The 21,041-nt window shown below is 37.3% G+C and overlaps 2 protein-coding genes and 1 long non-coding RNA gene across 4 annotated transcripts in view; 2 read left to right on the forward strand and 1 right to left on the reverse strand.

Moving 5' to 3' along the window:
- The window catches only part of foxn2a (forkhead box N2a), a 63,044-nt gene extending 59,229 nt beyond the window's left edge, over nucleotides 1–3,815 (reverse strand). Inside the window, exon 1 of the mRNA XM_082153448.1 lies at nucleotides 3,659–3,815. The gene's annotated coding sequence lies outside the window, so the exon portion shown is untranslated. The remainder of the gene's footprint in view (nucleotides 1–3,658) is intronic.
- Nucleotides 3,816–8,631: 4,816 nt separating this feature from the next.
- fbxo11a (F-box protein 11a) overlaps nucleotides 8,632–21,041 on the forward strand; it is a 35,805-nt gene continuing 23,395 nt past the window's right edge. The window contains exons 1-2 of one of the 2 annotated variants that reach the window (XM_082153314.1): nucleotides 8,632–8,954; nucleotides 19,354–19,501. In XM_082153314.1, the coding sequence (XP_082009440.1) occupies nucleotides 19,480–19,501 (22 nt within the window). In that variant the 5' untranslated portion in view covers nucleotides 8,632–8,954; nucleotides 19,354–19,479. The remainder of the gene's footprint in view (nucleotides 8,955–19,353; nucleotides 19,502–21,041) is intronic. The other variant, XM_082153313.1, reaches the window with a different exon arrangement.
- Nucleotides 12,815–18,965, forward strand: LOC309486282. The gene is made up of 2 exons (XR_014201448.1): nucleotides 12,815–12,900; nucleotides 12,932–18,965. It is a non-coding gene; the product is annotated as an uncharacterized lncRNA (long non-coding RNA).

A 21,041-nucleotide genomic window follows, 5' to 3' on the forward strand; every position in this document is an offset into this window, starting at 1 on the left:
CTACGCCAAATGATTTCAGTTATTTTTAAAGGTCCGACAACAGCAAAAGAACAAAACCCCACAGTGACACTGAACAAACAAATAAATATAGTAAATAATAGGGTAAAAACAACAAATTATTTCCATGTTTTTTTGTTTTTTTGCCACAAAATAAAGTTTTATTATAGGGAAAGCACATACTCCTTCTCCCACTCAAACACACACGGACACACACTCACACAGAAACGTGTTGTCAGCGCTGCTCTGACCATTTTATCAGTTAAATAGTTTAGCAACTTAAAAGCTACAAGACATTTCTCACTAGCGATGTAATAACGGCGCTGTTCTTGAAGCAGATAAACTTACAGTTTCGCTATTAGTGGAGACGCTGCTGCCAAACACAGTTCAGAGAAACACAGACTGAGGTCATTCACACACGCTTAATCTCTCTCTCTCTCATAACTGCATTAATAACTGCATCAGTGGCTGAAGCATCTGTTACTTGCTCTAAAAGAACGTTTTGGAATTAGAAACTGAGAAGTGGGATGAGATGCGTAAGAAACTAGTCCTACACACAAGAGTGTTTTAAGGGCAAAAACCTGACAAACGTCTTGAAATACATAATCTGAACAATGTTTTGAGGTGCATTGAATTATTAGAAAATAATGCACACCCGAGGTGTAACAGCCACTCTGCGATTACCGCCTCGGGTGTGCATTATTTTTTAATAATTAAATGGACTGGAGTCAATTATTCCTTACAAAAATACTCATTTATAATGCTAAGAAAGATTTTTTTTGTAATCTTTCTATTCAACAAATAATCTTCAAAAAATATCACAATTTCCACAAAAATATGAAGCAGCACAACTGTTTTCAACATTGATAATAATCATAAATGTCTCGTGAGCATCAAATCATCATATTAGAATGATTTCTGAAGGATCATGTGACACTGAAGACTGGAGTAATGATGCTGAAAATTCAGCTTTGATCACTGGAATAAATTACATTTTACTATATATTCACATATAAAAAAGCTATTTTTTAAATTGCAATAATATTTCACAATATTACAGTTTTTACTGCATTTTTGATCAAATAAATGCAGTCGTGGAGAGCCCACCCCAACAAACATTTTCTGTTTTGTGAAACATACCTTTCTGTTAAAGATAAGGTTTGATATGTTGTTATACATGTTTAAAATACAGTCCAAAGACTTTTTCTTCCATCACTGTGTTGTTTTTGCGAGGGCAACGACCTCTCAGAGCAGGCGGATCAATAACCGCAGACTCGACATACAAGATGTGTGTAAAATGAAGTCTCAGATGTTCACCGAGGAAGACAGTGAAGGTGGAGGTTCTGCAAGGACAAAGACGAGCTTGTTTATGGTTACGTAAAGTCATGTTTGGGGTAAAAACATTAGATTAAGCCGAGTAAAAACACGCTGTCCGGAAGAAGTCGATAACTGTGTCAGTGCTGGTTTGAGAGCAATGGCCAGACAGATAGCATCACAAGGGCATGTGATTTTTACATGATACGGTTGTCATGGCAGCGGCCTAGATCACACTAAGAGAGCGGAGTGGCGAGCTAGATGAAAAAAGACGATTAAGACCAAGAAAAAATACATTCTGACCACTGACAGCATATTGTATAACAGATAAAACATCTGATTAAAAATTGAGTGGGATGTGCCTGTGCAAAAGTTACAATGCCAGGACGTTGCTAGGCATTCTGAGAAGTTGTTAGTTCGTTGCTATGCAGTTGCTAGGCGGTTGCTAGGCAGGCAGTAAGCATCAAAGTCAAAGAAGCAACAACAATATGGCTGCCCCCAAAATCAAATACTTTGCTACTATGTAGTATGCATAGCATAGGTCCCCTGATGACCTACTACTTCCTTCAAGATCCTGAAGTGTGCATGAGCAACAGGAGATTTATGAATGGAAGTGAAGCGATGCATCTGATGCTGGTAAGTCAAGTGACGGAAACAACATGGCGGCCATAGTAGGCCTATTTCTGAATTTCAATCATACCCATATAGACCTTATGGGCTAGAGAAACATGTGCAAAGCCATCTTTATAATATTGTCTTTGAATATCTGGTTTTGCGGTAGCTCTGTATAATTCTATGTCATCGCTGTCCAAGAGTAATTGGCTGTTTAAGTGGTAGAGTTAATGAAAGTTATCATGAGCATTGTAATGTTTGAAGCGGATGTCATAAATGTCAGTGGACCAAGAAGATTTCAAAATGAGCAGTTCATTCATAATGTAAGACTGATGTGGAAATACAAACTGGAAGACAAAAGACAACAAGCGCAGCACTGGGAAGGGGCGGGGCTACATAAGGTCTATAGAGCACACCTTTTAACGGTAAATTAAAGCAATAAGCCCCTTGAGGCCGTGATTTAAGCTACAGTGAATATTATACAGTGATTTACAGTTTGTTGAGTAATTTACAACGGCTTCGAACGCGGCACAACCAATCAGAATCAATGACCGGAACAATCAAATGTACGTTAGTACCTTCTCAGAACGTACGGGATTTCAGAGTCGTGTTTTTTTTTCTGAATCGAGACTTTTATTTTGAAAGACGTGCGTTGAAACCGGTTCGTTGACTCTTCTGTCAAATAAAGTTTAAGTAAAGTGTGCCTGAGAGAGATATGCGTTCTTGCGTGTCATGATTCAGTATCTGCGGTCAGATGAGATGTTGTCAGGCTATTATCTGTGTAATTAACATGTTACGAAATAAAAAGTCTCTCACCTCAGAAAAACAAACTTTTCCTGTCATGTCGCAATCGGAGGCGTGCACTGTATATCACTTCCTATGAGCAAGATATATTACGAGCAGTTACGTTGTAAATTAGTAAGTCATGAAATTACCAATACATTACGTAATGTCTGCACTTTGTGTGTTAGTTGGGAAGGATTTGCACCTTGCAGGCTCAAACTAATTTACTAACTTTATTATATTAACAAAAACTAGTTTGGGACTGCTATTTAATAGCCTTAATTAGTCAGTAATTAATGTTATGCATGTTATGTTGACTGTACTTGCATGTGTGTATGTCAACCATTCTTGTAAAATATTGATTTTTGAAAGCAAATTTATGACATATTTTTCATAATTATATATAGGGTGAATTCAGGTTGATTGTGATACTTTTCCGCACTCGTCTCAATGGCAAAATGTGTCCCTATCAACCTGAATTCATATGTATAATTAATTTTTTAGGAATTAGGTCAAATTTCTAAGATAACCAGAATGTGGGAGAACAAAAGCACTAGGACAAAAAGAAAGCCCTTTCTTCTCAGTATTTCTCCTTTTCTTTAGCTTGTTCCCTAATTTGTCTAATTTACCTGGCATTGTATATGGCAAACTAAAAATATAACCTATTTCAAAAAAGTATATAAATAATAATAAATACTGCCACTATAGCAACTCAAAGGTTGAGGGTTTGATCCCCAAAGAACACGTCCTCATCAAATGCATCTTACATAAAGAAGCAATACGACTGGTAAAACATGGTGCAAAAAAGCAACACCAAGGTCAAGGGTTTGATGCATGTAGTAGGAAACCTGAATGCACTATAAAAGAGTCTGATAAATGTGTCAATTCAAAAGTTCTATGGATGAAAGTTAAAAGAGAGAGTTTTCGTAGTCATTTTGAATGAGGCACCAACCTCAGTCAGAGAAATCTCAGTAGATCAGGTGTGTTATATAGTCGTGCAGAAATGAGCAGTCTCAGTCCAGGCCGTGACAACAAGCAGTTTCGGTTCCTTTAGCGCCAACCAAAGGGAACTGTGCATGTGTTGAACAGTTGATGTGAGCGACATGCCACATCCTGCTTACACACACACACACACACACACACACACACACACACACACACACACACACACACACACACACACACACACACACACACACACACACACACACACACACACACACACACACACACACACACACACACAGCTTCCTGTCACTGGCAGCACCAGCTGGAGTTCACTGATAGCCTGTGTGTGTGTGTGTGTGCGTGTGTGTGTGTGTGTGTGTGTGTGTGCCACACCCTCACACGTGTGCTATAACAGGACAACAATATTCTCTGACATCAGGTACACATTCGGGCATAAAGCACTAACAATTGTGTTCAGAGAACGTTCAAAAATAACGTTCCCACATTCTTAGAAAAGTGAAATTAAAAATGAATGTTTTTATAACTTAATGGGAAAGTTAGCAAAATTTTGCTTGGAATTATTTTTTTATTTTTTATTTTGCTGGGTTCTGCCCCATATTTAAGGTACACTTGAATACAAAACCTCTACAGTTCTTTGCCACAGCAAAGAAAGGAGGAGAATATGAGACCAGGTGATGTTTGCAGACTATTGATCGAAATATAATCATCATAAAATAATCTGATTCTCTGATCTCATCCTATCTTAAAATCTGATCAATAGAGTGTTGTGCCATTAATTAAATTTAATTAAATTAATAAAAAGTTATTATGAGGGATTTTAGACTTTTAGATTTTAGACATCAACTTCATTACTGTGTCATGCACAGTTTCTATAAGACGATAATGACTGAATCTTCCAATAAGTAGATATGAACAACACTTTCATCTGATGAGGACAGAACAATATAGGCTATTAGAGTCTGCAACCAGAATATCACGGAACTCTTGAACTCTTGTGGCAATAATAATCCGCACAGAACAGCATAGAAAGCACATATATATGGGCAAAAATGAAAGATATTCTCTGGTTGGTGTACAGTGATCTCCAGGGACATCTAGTGGCCGAACTATAGAACAACATGCCAATTTACAAGGTTCAAAAATAGTTAATCTTATCTGTAATATTTTCGTTTTAATGTGTTGACAATACATCAAGTCTTTGATTATTTAATGATTTATTAAAATAAATAAATAATTGTAAGTGGTTATCATTGAACATTCTTGGAGTAACTAATACTTTTTACTTATCTTGTTTATAATGTTACTTGCATCACTATTATAATCAAACTTACATGATTGATTGATTAATGATTGACTGACTTGTTGATTGACTTGTTGATTGATTGATTGATTGTGAAAACACACCCAGGCCAAACATTTAGTTCTGTGCCATAAACTCACTATACCACCCATATAATGTTATTTAAATATGTGGTATCAATTTGTTTTTGATCAAGTTCTAACATCAACAGACATGTTGTTTATATGAAGGCTGATGCATTATTAATTTCTCTCAAAACATATATGATTTAATTTTGTGATTGTAAATTTACTGCTTAGTAACAATCACCTGCTGCGCAAAGGGGGCACAAATGACTGCAACATTAATATTTAATAATTTATTAATAATAAAAGTACCATTAGCAATCTGTCATTTTGTTTCTAAACATAAGGGTTGTGCTAACTTCTCAATTGTAGAATTGGCTCTATTTAATGGGTGCGAATTTGAATTGAATTGGAGGTTGAATTGGAATTTAAATATATATTTTTTAATATATATATATATATACGTTTATCAAACCTTTAAAAATAACAAAAGGGCATTATCATTGTTAAACACAGTTACAATAAATTTAAGCAGCATAAAATTAAAAATTATTTACAAATAATGCACATAAAGATACAGTATATAAAAGCAAACTTCCAGTAATTTAGAGAGTTTTAAGGTACTCTTATTTTTCAGTTGCTTTAAGGATTATTGGAATTTGAATCTGAGTGACAGGAAGTTACTAAAAGACCATTTTAAAAAAATCAACAAAAGCAATGCATTCTGGGAAATGAAGTGTTCTTATATCTTGAGCCACAAGGGCCCAGATCCGGCCCACACCTGACACGCGTGGAATGATGATCCGGCCCAGATCCGGCCCACACCTGACACGCGTGGAATGATGATCCGGCCCAGATCCGGCCCACACCTGACACGCGTGGAATGATGATCCGGCCCAGATCCGGCCCACACCTGACACGCGTGGAATGATGATCCGGCCCAGATCCGGCCCACACCTGACACGCGTGGAATGATGATCCGGCCCAGATCCGGCCCACACCTGACACGCGTGGAATGATGATCCGGCCCAGATCCGGCCCACACCTGACACGCGTGGAATGATGATCCGGCCCAGATCCGGCCCACACCTGACACGCCTGGAATGATGATCCGGCCCAGATCCGGCCCACACCTGACACGCGTGGAATGATGATCCGGCCCAGATCCGGCCCACACCTGACACGCGTGGAATGATGATCCGGCCCAGATCCGGCCCACACCTGACACACGTGGAATGATGATCCGAAACAACTACAACAGACTTATAGACACACAACCTTACATGAAATCAACTACAAATAAAGAAGATATTAAATATCAAGATCTGATTGCTGTACAAGACTCCATATACAGCATTACAGCTTCACTCACGACAAACCAGTTTGACTTTATTTATGTCATAAGACTACAAAAGTTCTTATTGAGAATTAACAGGGGTTTAGATCTAGATAATGTCGATGTTTTACTGAAAATGTTTCATTTGAAGTCACCATTATGGTGATCAGCATATATACTTTAGTTCAGCTCCTGACCCTTGACCTTTTATATTTGTGCTATATGGCTGCTGTGATGGTGTGTTTATAAAACATAATTTGCCACAGCAAAGAAATGAGGAGAAAATTGAGACCAGGTGATGTTTGCTGACTATTGATAGAAATAATCTGATTATCTGATCTTATCACATCTTAAAAAACTGATCAGTAGAGTGTTGTGCCATTAATACATTTTGCATGACCAACTCTGTGATATTCCAGCATTTATTATGAGGGATTTTAGAAATGTCATCCAGACATCAACAATCAACATATGAATCTCAACAAAAAGCTTCATGCTGCAATGCATGCTGGGTGCCAGCGTAGTACAGAACTCCCAGCATGAATAAATGACGCAGCTGAACTGTCCTATTATTTTCTTTAATTCTTACTATTTTCTTTTATTTTTGCTGTTGTTTTTCTTGTGGCTTGTTAGTCGCGTGTTTTATGATGTTCAGCGCTGATCTTTATCTGAATATTCTGTCACCAATGTTGAGGTTTGTAGATGAGATGTCTAAACGTGTCTCAATGCCTAACTTCTGTTCACCTTCTGTTCAGTATTTCACTCATATAATGATGCATTACAGTGATCTTTCTATCACAGCAGCTTTATTAACAGTTCAGAAACATCTCAACCTTTGAGTAAATCATCAAATTACATAAAAACACTAGTGATTAAACCATTTTATGACACTCCTTCAAATGTCAAGCATTCATCTCCAGCTGTTTCCCCCCCTTCAATCTCTTTAGGTAACAACATACAAGTGCCTTTAATAAAACACTTCTGTAATTGTTGGAAGAGAATTAACGTCAAGGATCAAGAGCTCATCTAATGGACACACTGATCATCATAATGGTGACTCAATGTTTTATTTTCAATAAAACATCAACATTATCTAGATCTAAACCCCTGATAATTCTCAATAAGAACTTTTGAAGACGAATGACAGAGATAAAATCAGACTGGTCAGTAGTGAGTGAAGCTGGTAATGCTGTTTTTGGAGTTGTGTAATCAGATCTTGACAGATTTAATGTGTTTTATTCGCAGTTGATTTGATCTAAGGCTGTGGCTGGAAGTCAGATGTAGTTCCTGTGTTTCTGCTCGTCTCTATTTCTGTTCTCTTCTTTCCTTCAGTGATTCTGCTCTTTATTTATCTGCGTCATAAGCCGATGTTGAAACTATTGGTATTGGCACCGTCGACTAGCTACTTATCCTTACGTAAATGCAACCCAAAATGAGAACCACACTCTTCTTCTTTGTCTTGTCATAAAAATGACCTTCTAACCAGCTGCAACTTGTTCAAATCAAACAAAAAACATGGTTGTCTTCATACGCAGATCACTGTTTTCATATAAAATGGTAAAAAAACCTCCAGCCGACATCAACGGGTCATTATTCAAAGGAGATTCTTATATAGACTGTACAAAAATGACATCAGATTATTTTAGTTCATGCACTAAATATGAAGAAAGATCTTAAAAACGTATTCATCTAAAGATTACTGAAACTAGTTTTGTAGACAAATATGAATATATGGATGAAGATGCACCTCATGACGTTGCATTGTTTACTAGACTAACAAACTAACTTTCTAATGTAAATCTAAATCTAAAGTATATATTAAATTGTATATATCAATATTATATCATAATAAGTTGTATATATCAAAGTACTATGCCTTTACCTGTCCATTACTTGGTACTTACCTGTACCATGTTTCTGCCACATAACAAAATGTACTATGGCACTACCATGTTTTTTTGGATTACCGTGGTATTTTGGACATGTAGGTCAATGATGTTATTTTTTTGGTATACAGACTTAAGTGTCGTGTAGTCACAGTGTAAATTGTTATTGCTATCATGGCACATTGTTGGCACCATGGTAGTGAATGCTTACCATTTTCATGTACCATGGTATTTACTATAGTATATACTATGGTAGTAATACTATGGTATTACCATGGTACTTTTTGTAAGGGTAAAATCTACTGTGATTGGTGGTGTGCAGCGCCATGTGGTTGTTTATGGGAGTGTGTGAGTGTGTGTGTGTAAGTAAGTGTGTGTGAGTGTGAGTGTGTGTGTAAATGGCTCCTCCTGCCACTGAAAATCGAAATCGGAGCTCTCGGACCGAAGCTCCTGGACAGTAAAGCTTTTTCTCCGGAGCCTAGACCAAGCAGATTCTCAGTGCAATGCACTTTAGACTTTTATTTACATTTCCCGAGCTCAGCACAGTGTAAGGATACAGAGGAAAGGGCTGCAGCGGTGTGTGTTTTAACCAGAAACCCGTCAAATGAACTCCGTCAGAGCGACTAACCGCAGACCCCGGCGAGTGTCGAGGCCGCGCCCGGTACCGCCGGACAGAAACAACGCAGAAAGGGGTGAATATATATCTAACAAACACCAACCTGGGCTTGATTCACACCAGCCCCTCTCCTTTTAGACGGCTTGTGTAGATTCCAGCAGCATTCGCGTGGCGATGTTGTATTTTGAGGTTATTTGTGTTAATGTTCATTCGTCAGGAAACACCGAGGCTTCTGATCCCCCCGCAGGCCGCGCTTTGTTTAACGGGGGTTGATTTGCTCTCCTGTCTACTATAAACCCCATTTAACGTGTACATTTTGACAATGTACATTTCAGAATGAACTAGTCGTGATTTAAAATCTGGCATGAATCTAAATGGTGGCACCGACGATTATATATTTGTGAGAAATGGCAGCGGTCAGTTGTTTAACAGCCCTGTGATGGTTAGCATCTGCTGTTAGCAGCATAACAGCTAACCCAACAAAATAAAGCACAAACCTGAGTAAATACCACTATCACACCATTATTTATTAGATTTTAACGTAAACTCTTTAATTCGGGCATTTGCAGTGAATACACATAACATAACCAGAAGTACCATGGTAATACCATGTTTTTACCATGGTATTTTTGATGTGCCTTCAAGTACTATGTAAAAACCATTGTACATGAAAGTGTTTTTTTTTCAGTAACATAATATACATCCATGCACCATGGTGTTTGGACTTGTACCATGGTAATTTAATTTACAAAGATGAACTGTGGCAGTACCATGGTAGGCCTACAGTGTCAGTGATGGTGTGTCAAATGATAATACCATGGTACTTTGATATTTACCATGGTACTGAAAATTTGTATAATATGAATTTCCAGGTTTGTACCATGATATGTGTCCAAGAAACTTTTTAATTACCACAGTATGTCTAAAACCGATGACAATCTACAGGTTTTTTTGTAAGCTGGAAATTTTTGGACATTCCATGGTATTAGCAGGGTATTCTTTGAGTTTCATGTAAAATCATGGTATTTATTAAGTGTACCATAGTGTATATATATATATATTATACCATCAAAGCACAATGATCCCATTACAGTACTCAATTTGTAAGGTCTCTAGGCTATATCAAAGTTCAACACTACTGCTATGTTTTGTTTTGGGTATTTACAATGGTAATTTGTTTTTGAACTAGTGTCATGGTTGTACCAAGGTCTTCTTTGAAGAATGTAAACTATAAGTCCCATGCACTTACAAAAAAGTACTGTGGCAGTACCATAGTATACACATGGTACTCCAAAGTACTTCCAAGCGCACCATAGTAAATGTCCAAAAACATGGCATTACTTTTTTTGCAAGGGCTTCCTGTTTAATTTTTCCTTGGTTTAATTAGTCAGCTGTGCTGGATGTTGTAAACTTGATGCCCTCATTAACTTGTTTGTAGTTGTTGGGGGTTGATTGGCTTGTTGATGAGTTGTAATGACTAGTTAACAGTTTTGTTTGACCGGCATTGCTCTGGTGTTGACGGTTGGGTCATGAACCTTTCTGATAAACAGTGTTGTGATGATCATTTGCACACATGTAGTCATTGATGGGTTATTTAATGGTTATGACAGATTAAGAGCCATGGTTGTTTGACCATCCAAATGTTTTCAAAGGTTGTCCAAACTCTGATGCACCTCTAGTCCTTTTGGTCACCCAGTCCAGTTGCTGTAATAGTTTGGTAATTTGCTATGCAAATCTAACAGCAGGACACCTTGTTTGGGATTCAGGCAATCAAACTCGAGAGCTGTTTGTACTAACCACATCTTAACTTGTAATTAGAGTGTTGTCATGGGACTGAAATTGAAGGATGGTTTCAGCACATAGAGCAGCTCTGGGTGTGTAAATGAATGGCTGCTGTCAGCTTATGGGAATGTTCTGTAATCAAGGTTGTAAGACAGGTGTTGCATTGAACACATGCTTTAAACGCCCTCCTTCATCCAGTTGTTGAGGTGGACAGCTACATTTTTAAGATGAGAATGTCATTTCATATGTACAATATACAATACAGAACCAGATTCTTCTTACAAAATGTGCCAACTATTTGCAATCTAATTGTTATTGTGACTTTATATAAGATCTCTAGGTTGGGTTGTCACACAGTACCAACATTTCAGTAGTCTGTACCAATATCAGTAATATTTTGTGGGTCTTGGTACCAATTTCAGGACTAGAACACAAACTGTTCAATGAAGTACTTAATTTTTTTTTCTTCTGTTTTGTCTTGTCCAATCATCGCAATTTCCGATTCAGTCGTGCATGTCAATACGGTTGTCAATCCAGGAGCTTTGCAGTGTACTTGGCAGCATGAGAAACTAAACTGGTATTCAGATAGTGAATGGGTTTGGCTATAAACAGAAAGCAAGAGTTTAAAAGCACTGTCAATCTCTAAAGCGCAAGCAAACTGAATTATGCACACTCTCAAAAACTTCCATTATAATAAAAAAAGCTGTCTTAATTGTACAATGAATCTCTTATTTACATTTTGTTTACATTTTGTTGGTTATAATGAAAGGATTTGTGAGTGTGTGGCGAGTGTTGATCAAAACACAGCTGATACAGGCGAGCAGAAATGAACACAACTCGCTAAAGTTGCTCAAACAGTAGAGCGTTGGCGCTTGCAACGCCAAGGTCCATGGGTTCGATTCCCAGGGAAAGCAAGAACTGATAATAATGTAAATGTCTAGCTTGAAATGCAATGTAAGTCGCTTTGGATAAAAGCGTCTGCCATATGCATAAATGTAAATGTTAAGCGTTTTCTTTACTGGAGGAAAGAGAAAAACTATGCATGTTGCGTTCATATTCTAGGCTAATCTGCTATGCATTATAAAGCCATATACAGAATTTGATCTTTTAATATTACTGTCTTGGGGCATTAAGCCATGTTAAGGGTTTTCTTTATGGGGAAATACTTATTCATGTTCTGGGCTCAACTGCTTGCCTGTATATAGTATGGCAACAGCCAGTTTATATGCGCTTCTCATTACATATTTGTGAAGATGTTTGGCACATGTTGTGTTTTCAAATGCACATTATAAGTGACCCAGACTCAGAGCAGATGCAAAGATGAGTTCATCTGTGAACGGAGCCGCTCGGAGACACTGGAAACACTGGATCATGAGTGGCTCGTGTGTAAAAGAACACAGTCTGTGCTTCTCTCTGAAACACGCGGCGCAGAGATTTCATCGACTCGCAGCTTTTTCGATTTGATAATCGCTTTGTAAAGATGATAAATCGCTCAATAAAAAATATTAATTTCTCAGTTTTAATCGATGCTCATTTTGATCAACCAATATCCCAAGAATCCCAAATAAATCACAAGAATTGATCTTTTGTTCAGTTGATGAATGTACAGATATTTGTAGTGTGCCTCCCATTTAATAAACAACTTTGCTTTTCATTTATTACTTAAAGCTCACTTTTAGTCTCTGATACCACAGCAAAAACTACTAGCCTAACTAATAAAGTTAAAACGATATTAAAGGCAAGTGAACGGACACAAAGAACAAATACCGCAATTACAAGCATGAATAAATGCTGTATAACAAAGTTACAAACAAAGTAATGTCTAATTATAAATTTTTGGGTACAGAAATGTAATAATTAAATGTAAAATAACACTGTTCACTATACATTTAATATAGATTATTCTTTGTTAAAGCTGTGTTTTGTTGTTTGATTAACGTTAATGACAGACAACAGCAGGTATTTATTGGCTACTGTCACTTTAAGAGCTCATGCACGGACCCAATATAATGATACACATACGATTTCTTTTTCAAATCAGTGACTGTTTACAAGAATACTTGCAGAGACGGGTATTTTGACATAATTTATGTGTATGTGTCCACCCAAATGCATGGGGACGTGACAGAAGAATTAATTTCGGAGTTCGGAAACGTGCCTCTGAAACGTGCCTCTCTCTGTGTGTGTGCGCCTCAGGTGGGTGTGTGCGCGCCTCAGGTGTGTGTGTGTGCGCGCCTCAGGTGTGTGTGTGTGTGCGACTGTATGCAACAGTGCGCGAGTATGGGATTAAACTCTCCTTTGCCTCTTCCAGTGCTGGAATGGTTTTAAAACCTATGAATTTGTAAACTAGCAAGACAAAACACATACAATGATAACCTTTCACTCTATTGCGGTTAAACTTGCAATTGATCACATGCAGGCCTGGTCCGTACGAATCACGGATCAACAACGATCCGTTTGACCCCTACAGTTAATTTTAACCATTAATATTATAGTGATGTACCAGCAGGGTTCCCTGTGTAGTTTACAGCATTTAAGAGGGATTTTTTTCCCTTGAGAAAATGTATATATATATATATTATACTACATTGTATTTTTAGTGGACTTAAAAGTTCATTTAGTGGAAGATTAGTAATGCCTCGGTGTTCTACAGAGCGATTTATAAGGCCTTTTACTCCGAATGCAGTTAGGTTTTTCAATGAAGTTATGTAATTTTTTGTATGTATTGATAGTTTTTTGATGTTTATTTGTCTATCTGTGGTGTCTGTAATGTGCAATGGTGGCGAACGAGTTTCCCCTTACAGGGATTAATAAAGTTTTTATAATCTAATCTAATCTATATATATATATCTCCAAAATAATCAATATTGAATTGAATAGAAATCAGAATTGACGAATCTCAAGGTTTTGGATTGAAATCAAATCAAATTGTGAAATTTGTGGCAATATCCAGCCCTAATAATACCACAAACCATATTTTTTTATTTAGATTTTTTTTGCAGACCCATTTGTCCTCCGCATTAGCAGAATCTCCTATAAAATGTGGCAACAGTTGGCATGATATAATGTAGCTCAGTCCTAATGTCCCATAATTCCCATATCTTACCAGCATAATCCAAAACACTGTGACTGAGATGATCAACAGAAGGCCTTCCCATAGCAGGTGCTTCACCTTCCAGAATACTTACTGGAACACTACATTTACTGTCGTGGTAATACTCCAGGATGTATGTGGGTTTTTTTGTCAGATGTGTTTATTGCATTGGTGGTGTGCCGCGGTTCGCCCCCGGACACATCTGTGGGGTTTGTAAATAATAGGATTGATGCTACAGGAACTCTCACAAGGCGTGTTAAGGTAATTTTATTTGGTCGGCTACACTGGGGCACTGCAAGGGAATGTTTGGAAATAAGCTGGAATGCATCTTTCTTACGAGAACTGGGTCAAACTGCAGCGCTTTAAAACAGGATGGGCCAGAATTGGATTGAGAGTTACCCGTAACTTAGGGCGTGTGTGTGTGGCGTGTAGTGACAGCAAGGTTTGCAAGTGGGAGTTTATGAGTTCTTGCTTAAATTGGGGGCATGAAGTTCACACCAGTTAGATGTTTCTTCTGTTTCCCAGTGGTAATCTTTTGTGTTTATACTGTTGTGCATGGCACTAGCAAGATCGTGGGTTTGATTCCTATAGGGAATGCATGAACTGATAAAATGTATAACTTCAATCTTTGGATAAATGTAAATGTTTATCAATAATCTTAATTTCCACACAAACTTGTAATAATAATTAGTTTGCTGATGAGCTACTGCTGTAATGAACCAGTGAAGCTCACAAGCTTCATTCAGTCAAATAGCTTGAGCTGATAACATCTACTAAACCCCATTCTACATCTATTCATGCGTGTCCTGTAGGGGGTCATGTATGTGTTTGAAGCTTTAGTGGCTGTAGTCTGAAAAGAATATTAATGAAAGGTGGGGCGATCCAGTATTGTGATTCAGACGTTACAGATTGTTTAAACGCTATTCAGTGAAGCTTAACATGCTGTCAGGCGTACTCCCAGCGTGAGACTTTCTCAAGAGAAAGGACTTTGATAGAAGTTCTTTTAGTCAGTGGGTTAAGTGGGATTTACTAGGTTTCTCTTTCTTTTTTTTCTTTTTTTTCTTCTTTTTTTTTGATGAATGGGTTTAAATGATAAAATGTTGCTTAAATGACTAAAAGCAACACAAATATTTTGGGGAAATTCTAATTTGCATTCAAATTGGCCAAAATCTGACTAGCTTTGTGTGAGATTTTATGTTAATGTCTAGTCACATGACCTGTGCATTTTTTTTTTTTTGCACCTTTTCACCGCTGATTATGTGAAGTTGTTAAAAGCTAGGCCTACACTATGTAACTTGTGGCCCCTATGCGGTTAAAAACAAACAAAATTGCATGCATTTTACTAAAGAACATTGTTTTGGTTGTGCTTCCGCTCTGCGTGACTGTGCGGATGAATATGGTTCTTATTAGAGGTCGACCGATTTATCGGTTTTGCCGATATATCGGTACCGATAGTTGATTGGTGGAACATTGTTTTGGTTGTGCTTCAGCTCTGCGTGACTGCGGATGAATATGGTTCTTATTAGAGGTCGACCGATTTATCGGTTTTGCCGATATATCGGTACTGATAGTTGATTGGTGGAACATTGTTTTGGTTGTGCTTCGGCTCTGCGTGACTGTGCGGATTAATATGGTTCTTATTAGAGGTCGACCGATTCATCGGTTTTGCCGATATATCGGTATTGATAGTTGATTGGTGGAACTATCGTTATCGGCAAAAATCCATACCGATAGTTTTTCCGGGTTGCGTACGTTGCTGGAGCAAGAGTATGATGTCATTACACAGTATCAGAGCGCTGAGAAGAGACTGCTGGCATTATACTAGGGCTGCTCGATTATGGAAAAAATCATAATCACGATTATTTTGGTCAGTATTGAAATCACGATTATGTAATACGATTATTGCACATGACTTTGGGAATGTGTTGCGTTTATTAAAAAGACACCTTTCAACAATTCTTAAAAAATCACAATTTGAACATTGATTGTACTTTTTGAACTATTGAAATAAATAATATAACAGATAATAACTTCAATGAGTATTTTAATAATTCCCGCAGGTCTACCACTTATAATGCGGCAAATTCCCCCGCAAACATTGATTCACTTTAGCATGTAGATTGTATGAGTAGCCTAAATTAATCCACACAGATTATAAAATCAAATCAATCATTTTAAAACTTTCTCCAAGACGCAATTTCACAAACCGCGTGAGTGTTCAGCGGCGCCGCGTCTTCTCTCTCTCTGTCTCTCAACATGGGTTGGACAAGGCAAGCGTCAAAACTACACTCTCGCGTTTAGGAGTCGGGACATGACGGAATTGTCACTTGCACAATCGGGCCAGCATTGCATCGTAACTAAAGTTGATCATTTTCACTTCTTTTTAAGTCTTTATCAGTTTAAACATTCAAGCTGAGAGAGTTTATGGCTTCAGGAGGGGCGGATGTGCGCGTGTCATTCAGAACATAAGACAAAATTAGAGCGTTCTTTCAAAACAGAACATGGCAAAATAATCGTTTTTACTCGATTGTAGTATTTTGGTGATCGTTGGGAGCCGAAATCGAAATTCAATTAATTGCACAGCCCTACATTATACAGAGCGAGAGCGCCCTCTAGAGGACCAATAATAACTATCACTGCTACCGCGTGTTGTTTATTGTAACACGTAAAGGCTGCGCTCAGCACAGAAACGGTATGAATAGAGAACACTACAGTCCATGTTGCCATTTCATTATAAAGTAATTAATTTGTTGACTATATGCTGCATTGGCAGAGAAAGAAAAGCAGTGTGTTTGCCGTCAAGGCTGAGAGGACTCTAGCATTAGTACCTCGAGCGGTTAAAACAATGTGACAAAAACACACGCAAACTTGACCCAAATGTTTAATGTCGCAATTGTTACCATCTATTTGCATTAGTTTGTATCCAGCTGGTCACTTTTATGCATTCATTAGCTGGCGAAGTTGCATATTTAAAGCTTGTGACGTGATTGCTTTCTCAACATTGATATGTTCATGCAGAAGACAGATCAGAAACGCATTCGATTCAATAATTTTTTTATCACTGCAATACATATTGTTATACCATGGTCTGGGTGAATACTCGATTCTGATTGGCTGCAGGGTGTCCATTAAAAAGTGATAGAGGACACCTAGTAAAGGAGTTCATGTGAAACTTGACTGTTTACCGTTCGAAATTAATAAATAAATGCGCTGACTACATCAGCTGTGAGTAACCATAGCAACAGGCAGTAAACTGAAGGGTTCTACGAGCTGATTGGACTATAAATATCTCCGGTTGCTAAATAAACCGTCAGGCGTAACCAGGGAAACCAAGTTATTGTTTGTAAAAACTTTAGATTTCGATTGTAAAACTAATTAAAATATAAACTAATGTTTTAAAAATGTGTTATTTGGCAAGTGACCGTGGTATAAGCGGGTTAATGCCCTTCGAGGGGTCCATTGTCAGGTATTAATGGACTTCGGTCCTCCGCTGCGTGTCGGACGGTTCACCTCGCCGTCGTCCATTAATACCTGACAATGGACACCTCGTCGGGCATTAACCCTTACTTATTTTGATTAGATAATCATCAAGTGTTCTAATATAGAAGCAAATAAAGTGAGAGATTATACATTTATGCAATTTTAATGCTCTGGCCTTATAGATATTTAAAGATGGCCATCTTTAAGCATAGCAGACTCTTTGGATTTATATGAAATGGTAACACTTTACAATAAGATTACATTTGTAGCATTAACTAAGGTTAATAAATGTTGTAGTATTGTCCATTGTTAGTTTGTTAATGGCAACATTTACTAATACATTTTAAATTGAGTTTTAAGTTTTATTTTATCTATGAATGTGAATGAACTAACATGAATGATCAAGGTACAGTTTTCTTGCTCAAATATTAACACATGCTGTAAAAAAAATGTGTATTGCATAATGAATATAGTAGTTCATGAAAGCTAGTTAATACATCCTTGTTAACAAAGTGTTACCTATGAAATGTACCTATGTTTCTAGGTTATAGCTAAAGAAACCTGTAATATTTTAATATTTAGAACTTCTCATTTTAAATATTCATATATATTTATTTAATTTAGCAAATTTCAGTTCAGCACTGTTTTACTTGGAGTGTTATGTTGTTTTATCCAGTATCCCTTATAAAAATATTGGTCGATTAATCGGTTATCGGCACGTACGGTCAAACATAAATATCGGTAAAATCCACGATCGGTCGACCTCTAGTTATAACTAAAAAGAAAGAGAGAGATTGTCCTACTGCTCATAAAACATTCACTACTATATAAGATAAGAGATATAACCAGATTAGATGGAAAGGATCTGAAGCTGACTAGCTGAAGACGTTACTGTAGCTTTACTCTTTAATAGACCCGGTACTTCCACCTCAGCGCTACAATGACCATAATGAAATGACCCTTCACAAATCACAATAGATAATGCTTTACAATGAACTCTGTTAGAGAGTGACATATGGCAATTTATCTGTTCAATAAAAAAAACGTACACACCCGTTGAATAATAAAAATGGCATCTCCGTGTGTCGCCTTTACATCATTTCAAAACCCTCAGTTCTTGCCATCTCAGAAAAGCAATGTTGATTCTTGTTTTATGACGGGATCTGTCGCATTTTTTTCTTTTTCGCAAGCAGACTCTCCTCTGTTCTGGGTATGTTTTTTTTTTTTTTAACGGGCGATTCCCCATAGGTTGGAAATTCAAATCCAGTCATAAGTCGCACGGGTCGCTTATAAGTCTGTGGCAATAGCCAACATTACATTGTATGGGTCAAAATTATAAATTTTTATTTTATGCCAAAAATCATTAGGATATTAAGTAAAGATCATGTTCCATGAAGATATTTAGTAAATCTCCTACTGTAAATATATCAAACATTTATTTTTGTGAGTGAATGCAGCACAATCACGCACATAAATGCACAACTTTAAAGGAGATTTTCTCAATGTTTCGATTTTTTTTGCACCCTCAGATTCCAGATTTTCAATAGTTGTATCTCTGCCAAATATTGTCCTATCCTAACAAAGCTTATTTATTCAGCGTTCAGATGATGTATAAATCTCAATTTCATAAAATGTACCCATGTGACTGGTTTTGTGGTCCAGGGTCAAATATGTGTATATGCATATTTATGCATAAATATAATAATATATACACACAAATATTATAAAAACGTTCATGTTAGATGCGATTAATTGATTTAACAGCACTATTTTCAACATTAAAAGTTACATAGTGTGCTTTTAATGAATTTAAATGTCGTGGGAAATCTGAATAATTTCTTTAGCTCTTTTGCATAAAAACTCTTACATGTGCATTATCACATTTTGTAAAAAATATCCCATGTAGTCTCTTAATTTAAGTAAAGGTCGTCTTCAAATGATAAATAAATGATAAAAATGCAGTTTTAAACACTTCTCAGATGCTGCAGGACACTGCCCAATATCAGGCGTTTCTATTCAATAATAACATTTCCACAGTTTAAAAAACAAAAATGCTGGATCACCTGAGTGTGGATAATCTTTGTTTGGAGACAACATGCTGTCTGTTGTGTTGAACTAGTTGGTGGGACACCGTGTTTGTAGTGGTTACTGGACTAGTAGCCCTGGAGAGCCCCCGGTGCAACCAGAGCAACAGCAGCGCTGTGCGTTTGCAGGATTCTCACTCACGGATGATCCTCCGTGCAGAATGGCATTCAACTCACCTGAAGGTAAACTAGACTTACTACAGATTACAATGCTTTATTAATAACATCCTCCCGCAACATGCCTAGAATATTAAAGAGCGTGTCGTGTTGCAGCTGAGCATGTGTTTGGCGGCCGTCTTGTGGTAATATTGATGCTAATTTGAAATGTGGCGTTTGGATGACTGTGACTTTCACCACGATGCCTGTGGGAGATCTTTAACCACGCTGTGTTTAAATCAGCAGTTTCACTTGAGATATTAGTGGTGAATATTAGTATCGCTTTAAGTGTCCATTATATTAGCATAATGAATATTATGCTGATATATGAATGAATATTAGTATCGCTAATTAGTGTCCGTTCATGCTCTACCTGAACCTGGGCTTTCAATGCATATTATTTGTTGTGTATTTTCACTTATGATTTGTCTCGTAGTGTACGGATACTGCCAGAGCTCTCTTGGTTGACAAATGATGTGTTTATTACTGTAATGCACGTACAGATTGGAGATGTCAGACTGTCTTGGTGTTATTGATGATGAGAATGATGCTGAATTTGAGTGAATCGCTTTGTACCTCAATCCTTAACCTTTGTCCCGACGCTCATCTCAGTGTATTGAGTTACAAATGTGGCTGTTGGATTTGTTTGCTAATAGATGAGAGTTAAACAGCATGTTTATTGTCTAAATGCACTTAGAGCTGAAAACTGAACTTGGCAATCGACAGTGCAAATTTAGAAATGCATTATGTGGTGATGTGATGCAAATCTGTGCCGACAGACTTTGCCACTGAGGTTGTTGTAGGTTTTGGGTTGGTATGTCAACTGTGTTACTTTTCACTTAGAAATCAGTGACTGTCATCATGAACAAAACGTCTCGTAAATGCAGAGTCTGACTTTTTAAAATAAATCGTGCATGCATGAGGCACTTGCCACACTTTCATTGAAATAAATGTTTCTTCTTATTTTTATAAGTTGGTATATAATAACATGATTTCAGTGAATGAAATATGCATTTGTTTTTACTATAAATTAAAGTCCCTATGAAATCAAATTTGAAGTTATTAGCCTTACTGTTATCTATAAGCTAGTGTGCTCCAAAACAGACAAAATTCACATTTAGAAGATATAAGCATTCAAAACTTAGTCTCTCACTTCCGACAGTATGAATGAATAATTTTGATGACATCACTCTGCACTTCAGCTTCTCGTCAGATTTTCTGTCCAATCAAATGCTCTCTAGAATCTGAAGCTCCGCCCCCTACACTATAGAGACAGAGCGCATTTAGGCCACGCCCACACCCAGGGGGAAAACAAACCAACCGTCCCCATTGACTTTGCATTGCGAGAGGCTGCCTCCTTGTCATTTCTTGCTTCTAACAAAAGACAGAAAAATGCCTAAAAGCTGCTGTGTGACAAGGTGTACAGCAAAGAAGCTAAAAAACCCAGAAATAAGTTTTTATTAGCTCTCGACCCCAAAAAACTAGTGTTTAGGACATAAAAGTGGATACAGGCAGTTGAGACAGAGCGTCACGTGTCTCATTACTCTGAGAACTAACGTACGCCCGC

Source organism: Leuciscus leuciscus (assembly GCF_965113295.1).
Source record: "Leuciscus leuciscus genome assembly, chromosome: 22".
Taxonomy (NCBI): domain Eukaryota; kingdom Metazoa; phylum Chordata; class Actinopteri; order Cypriniformes; family Leuciscidae; genus Leuciscus; species Leuciscus leuciscus.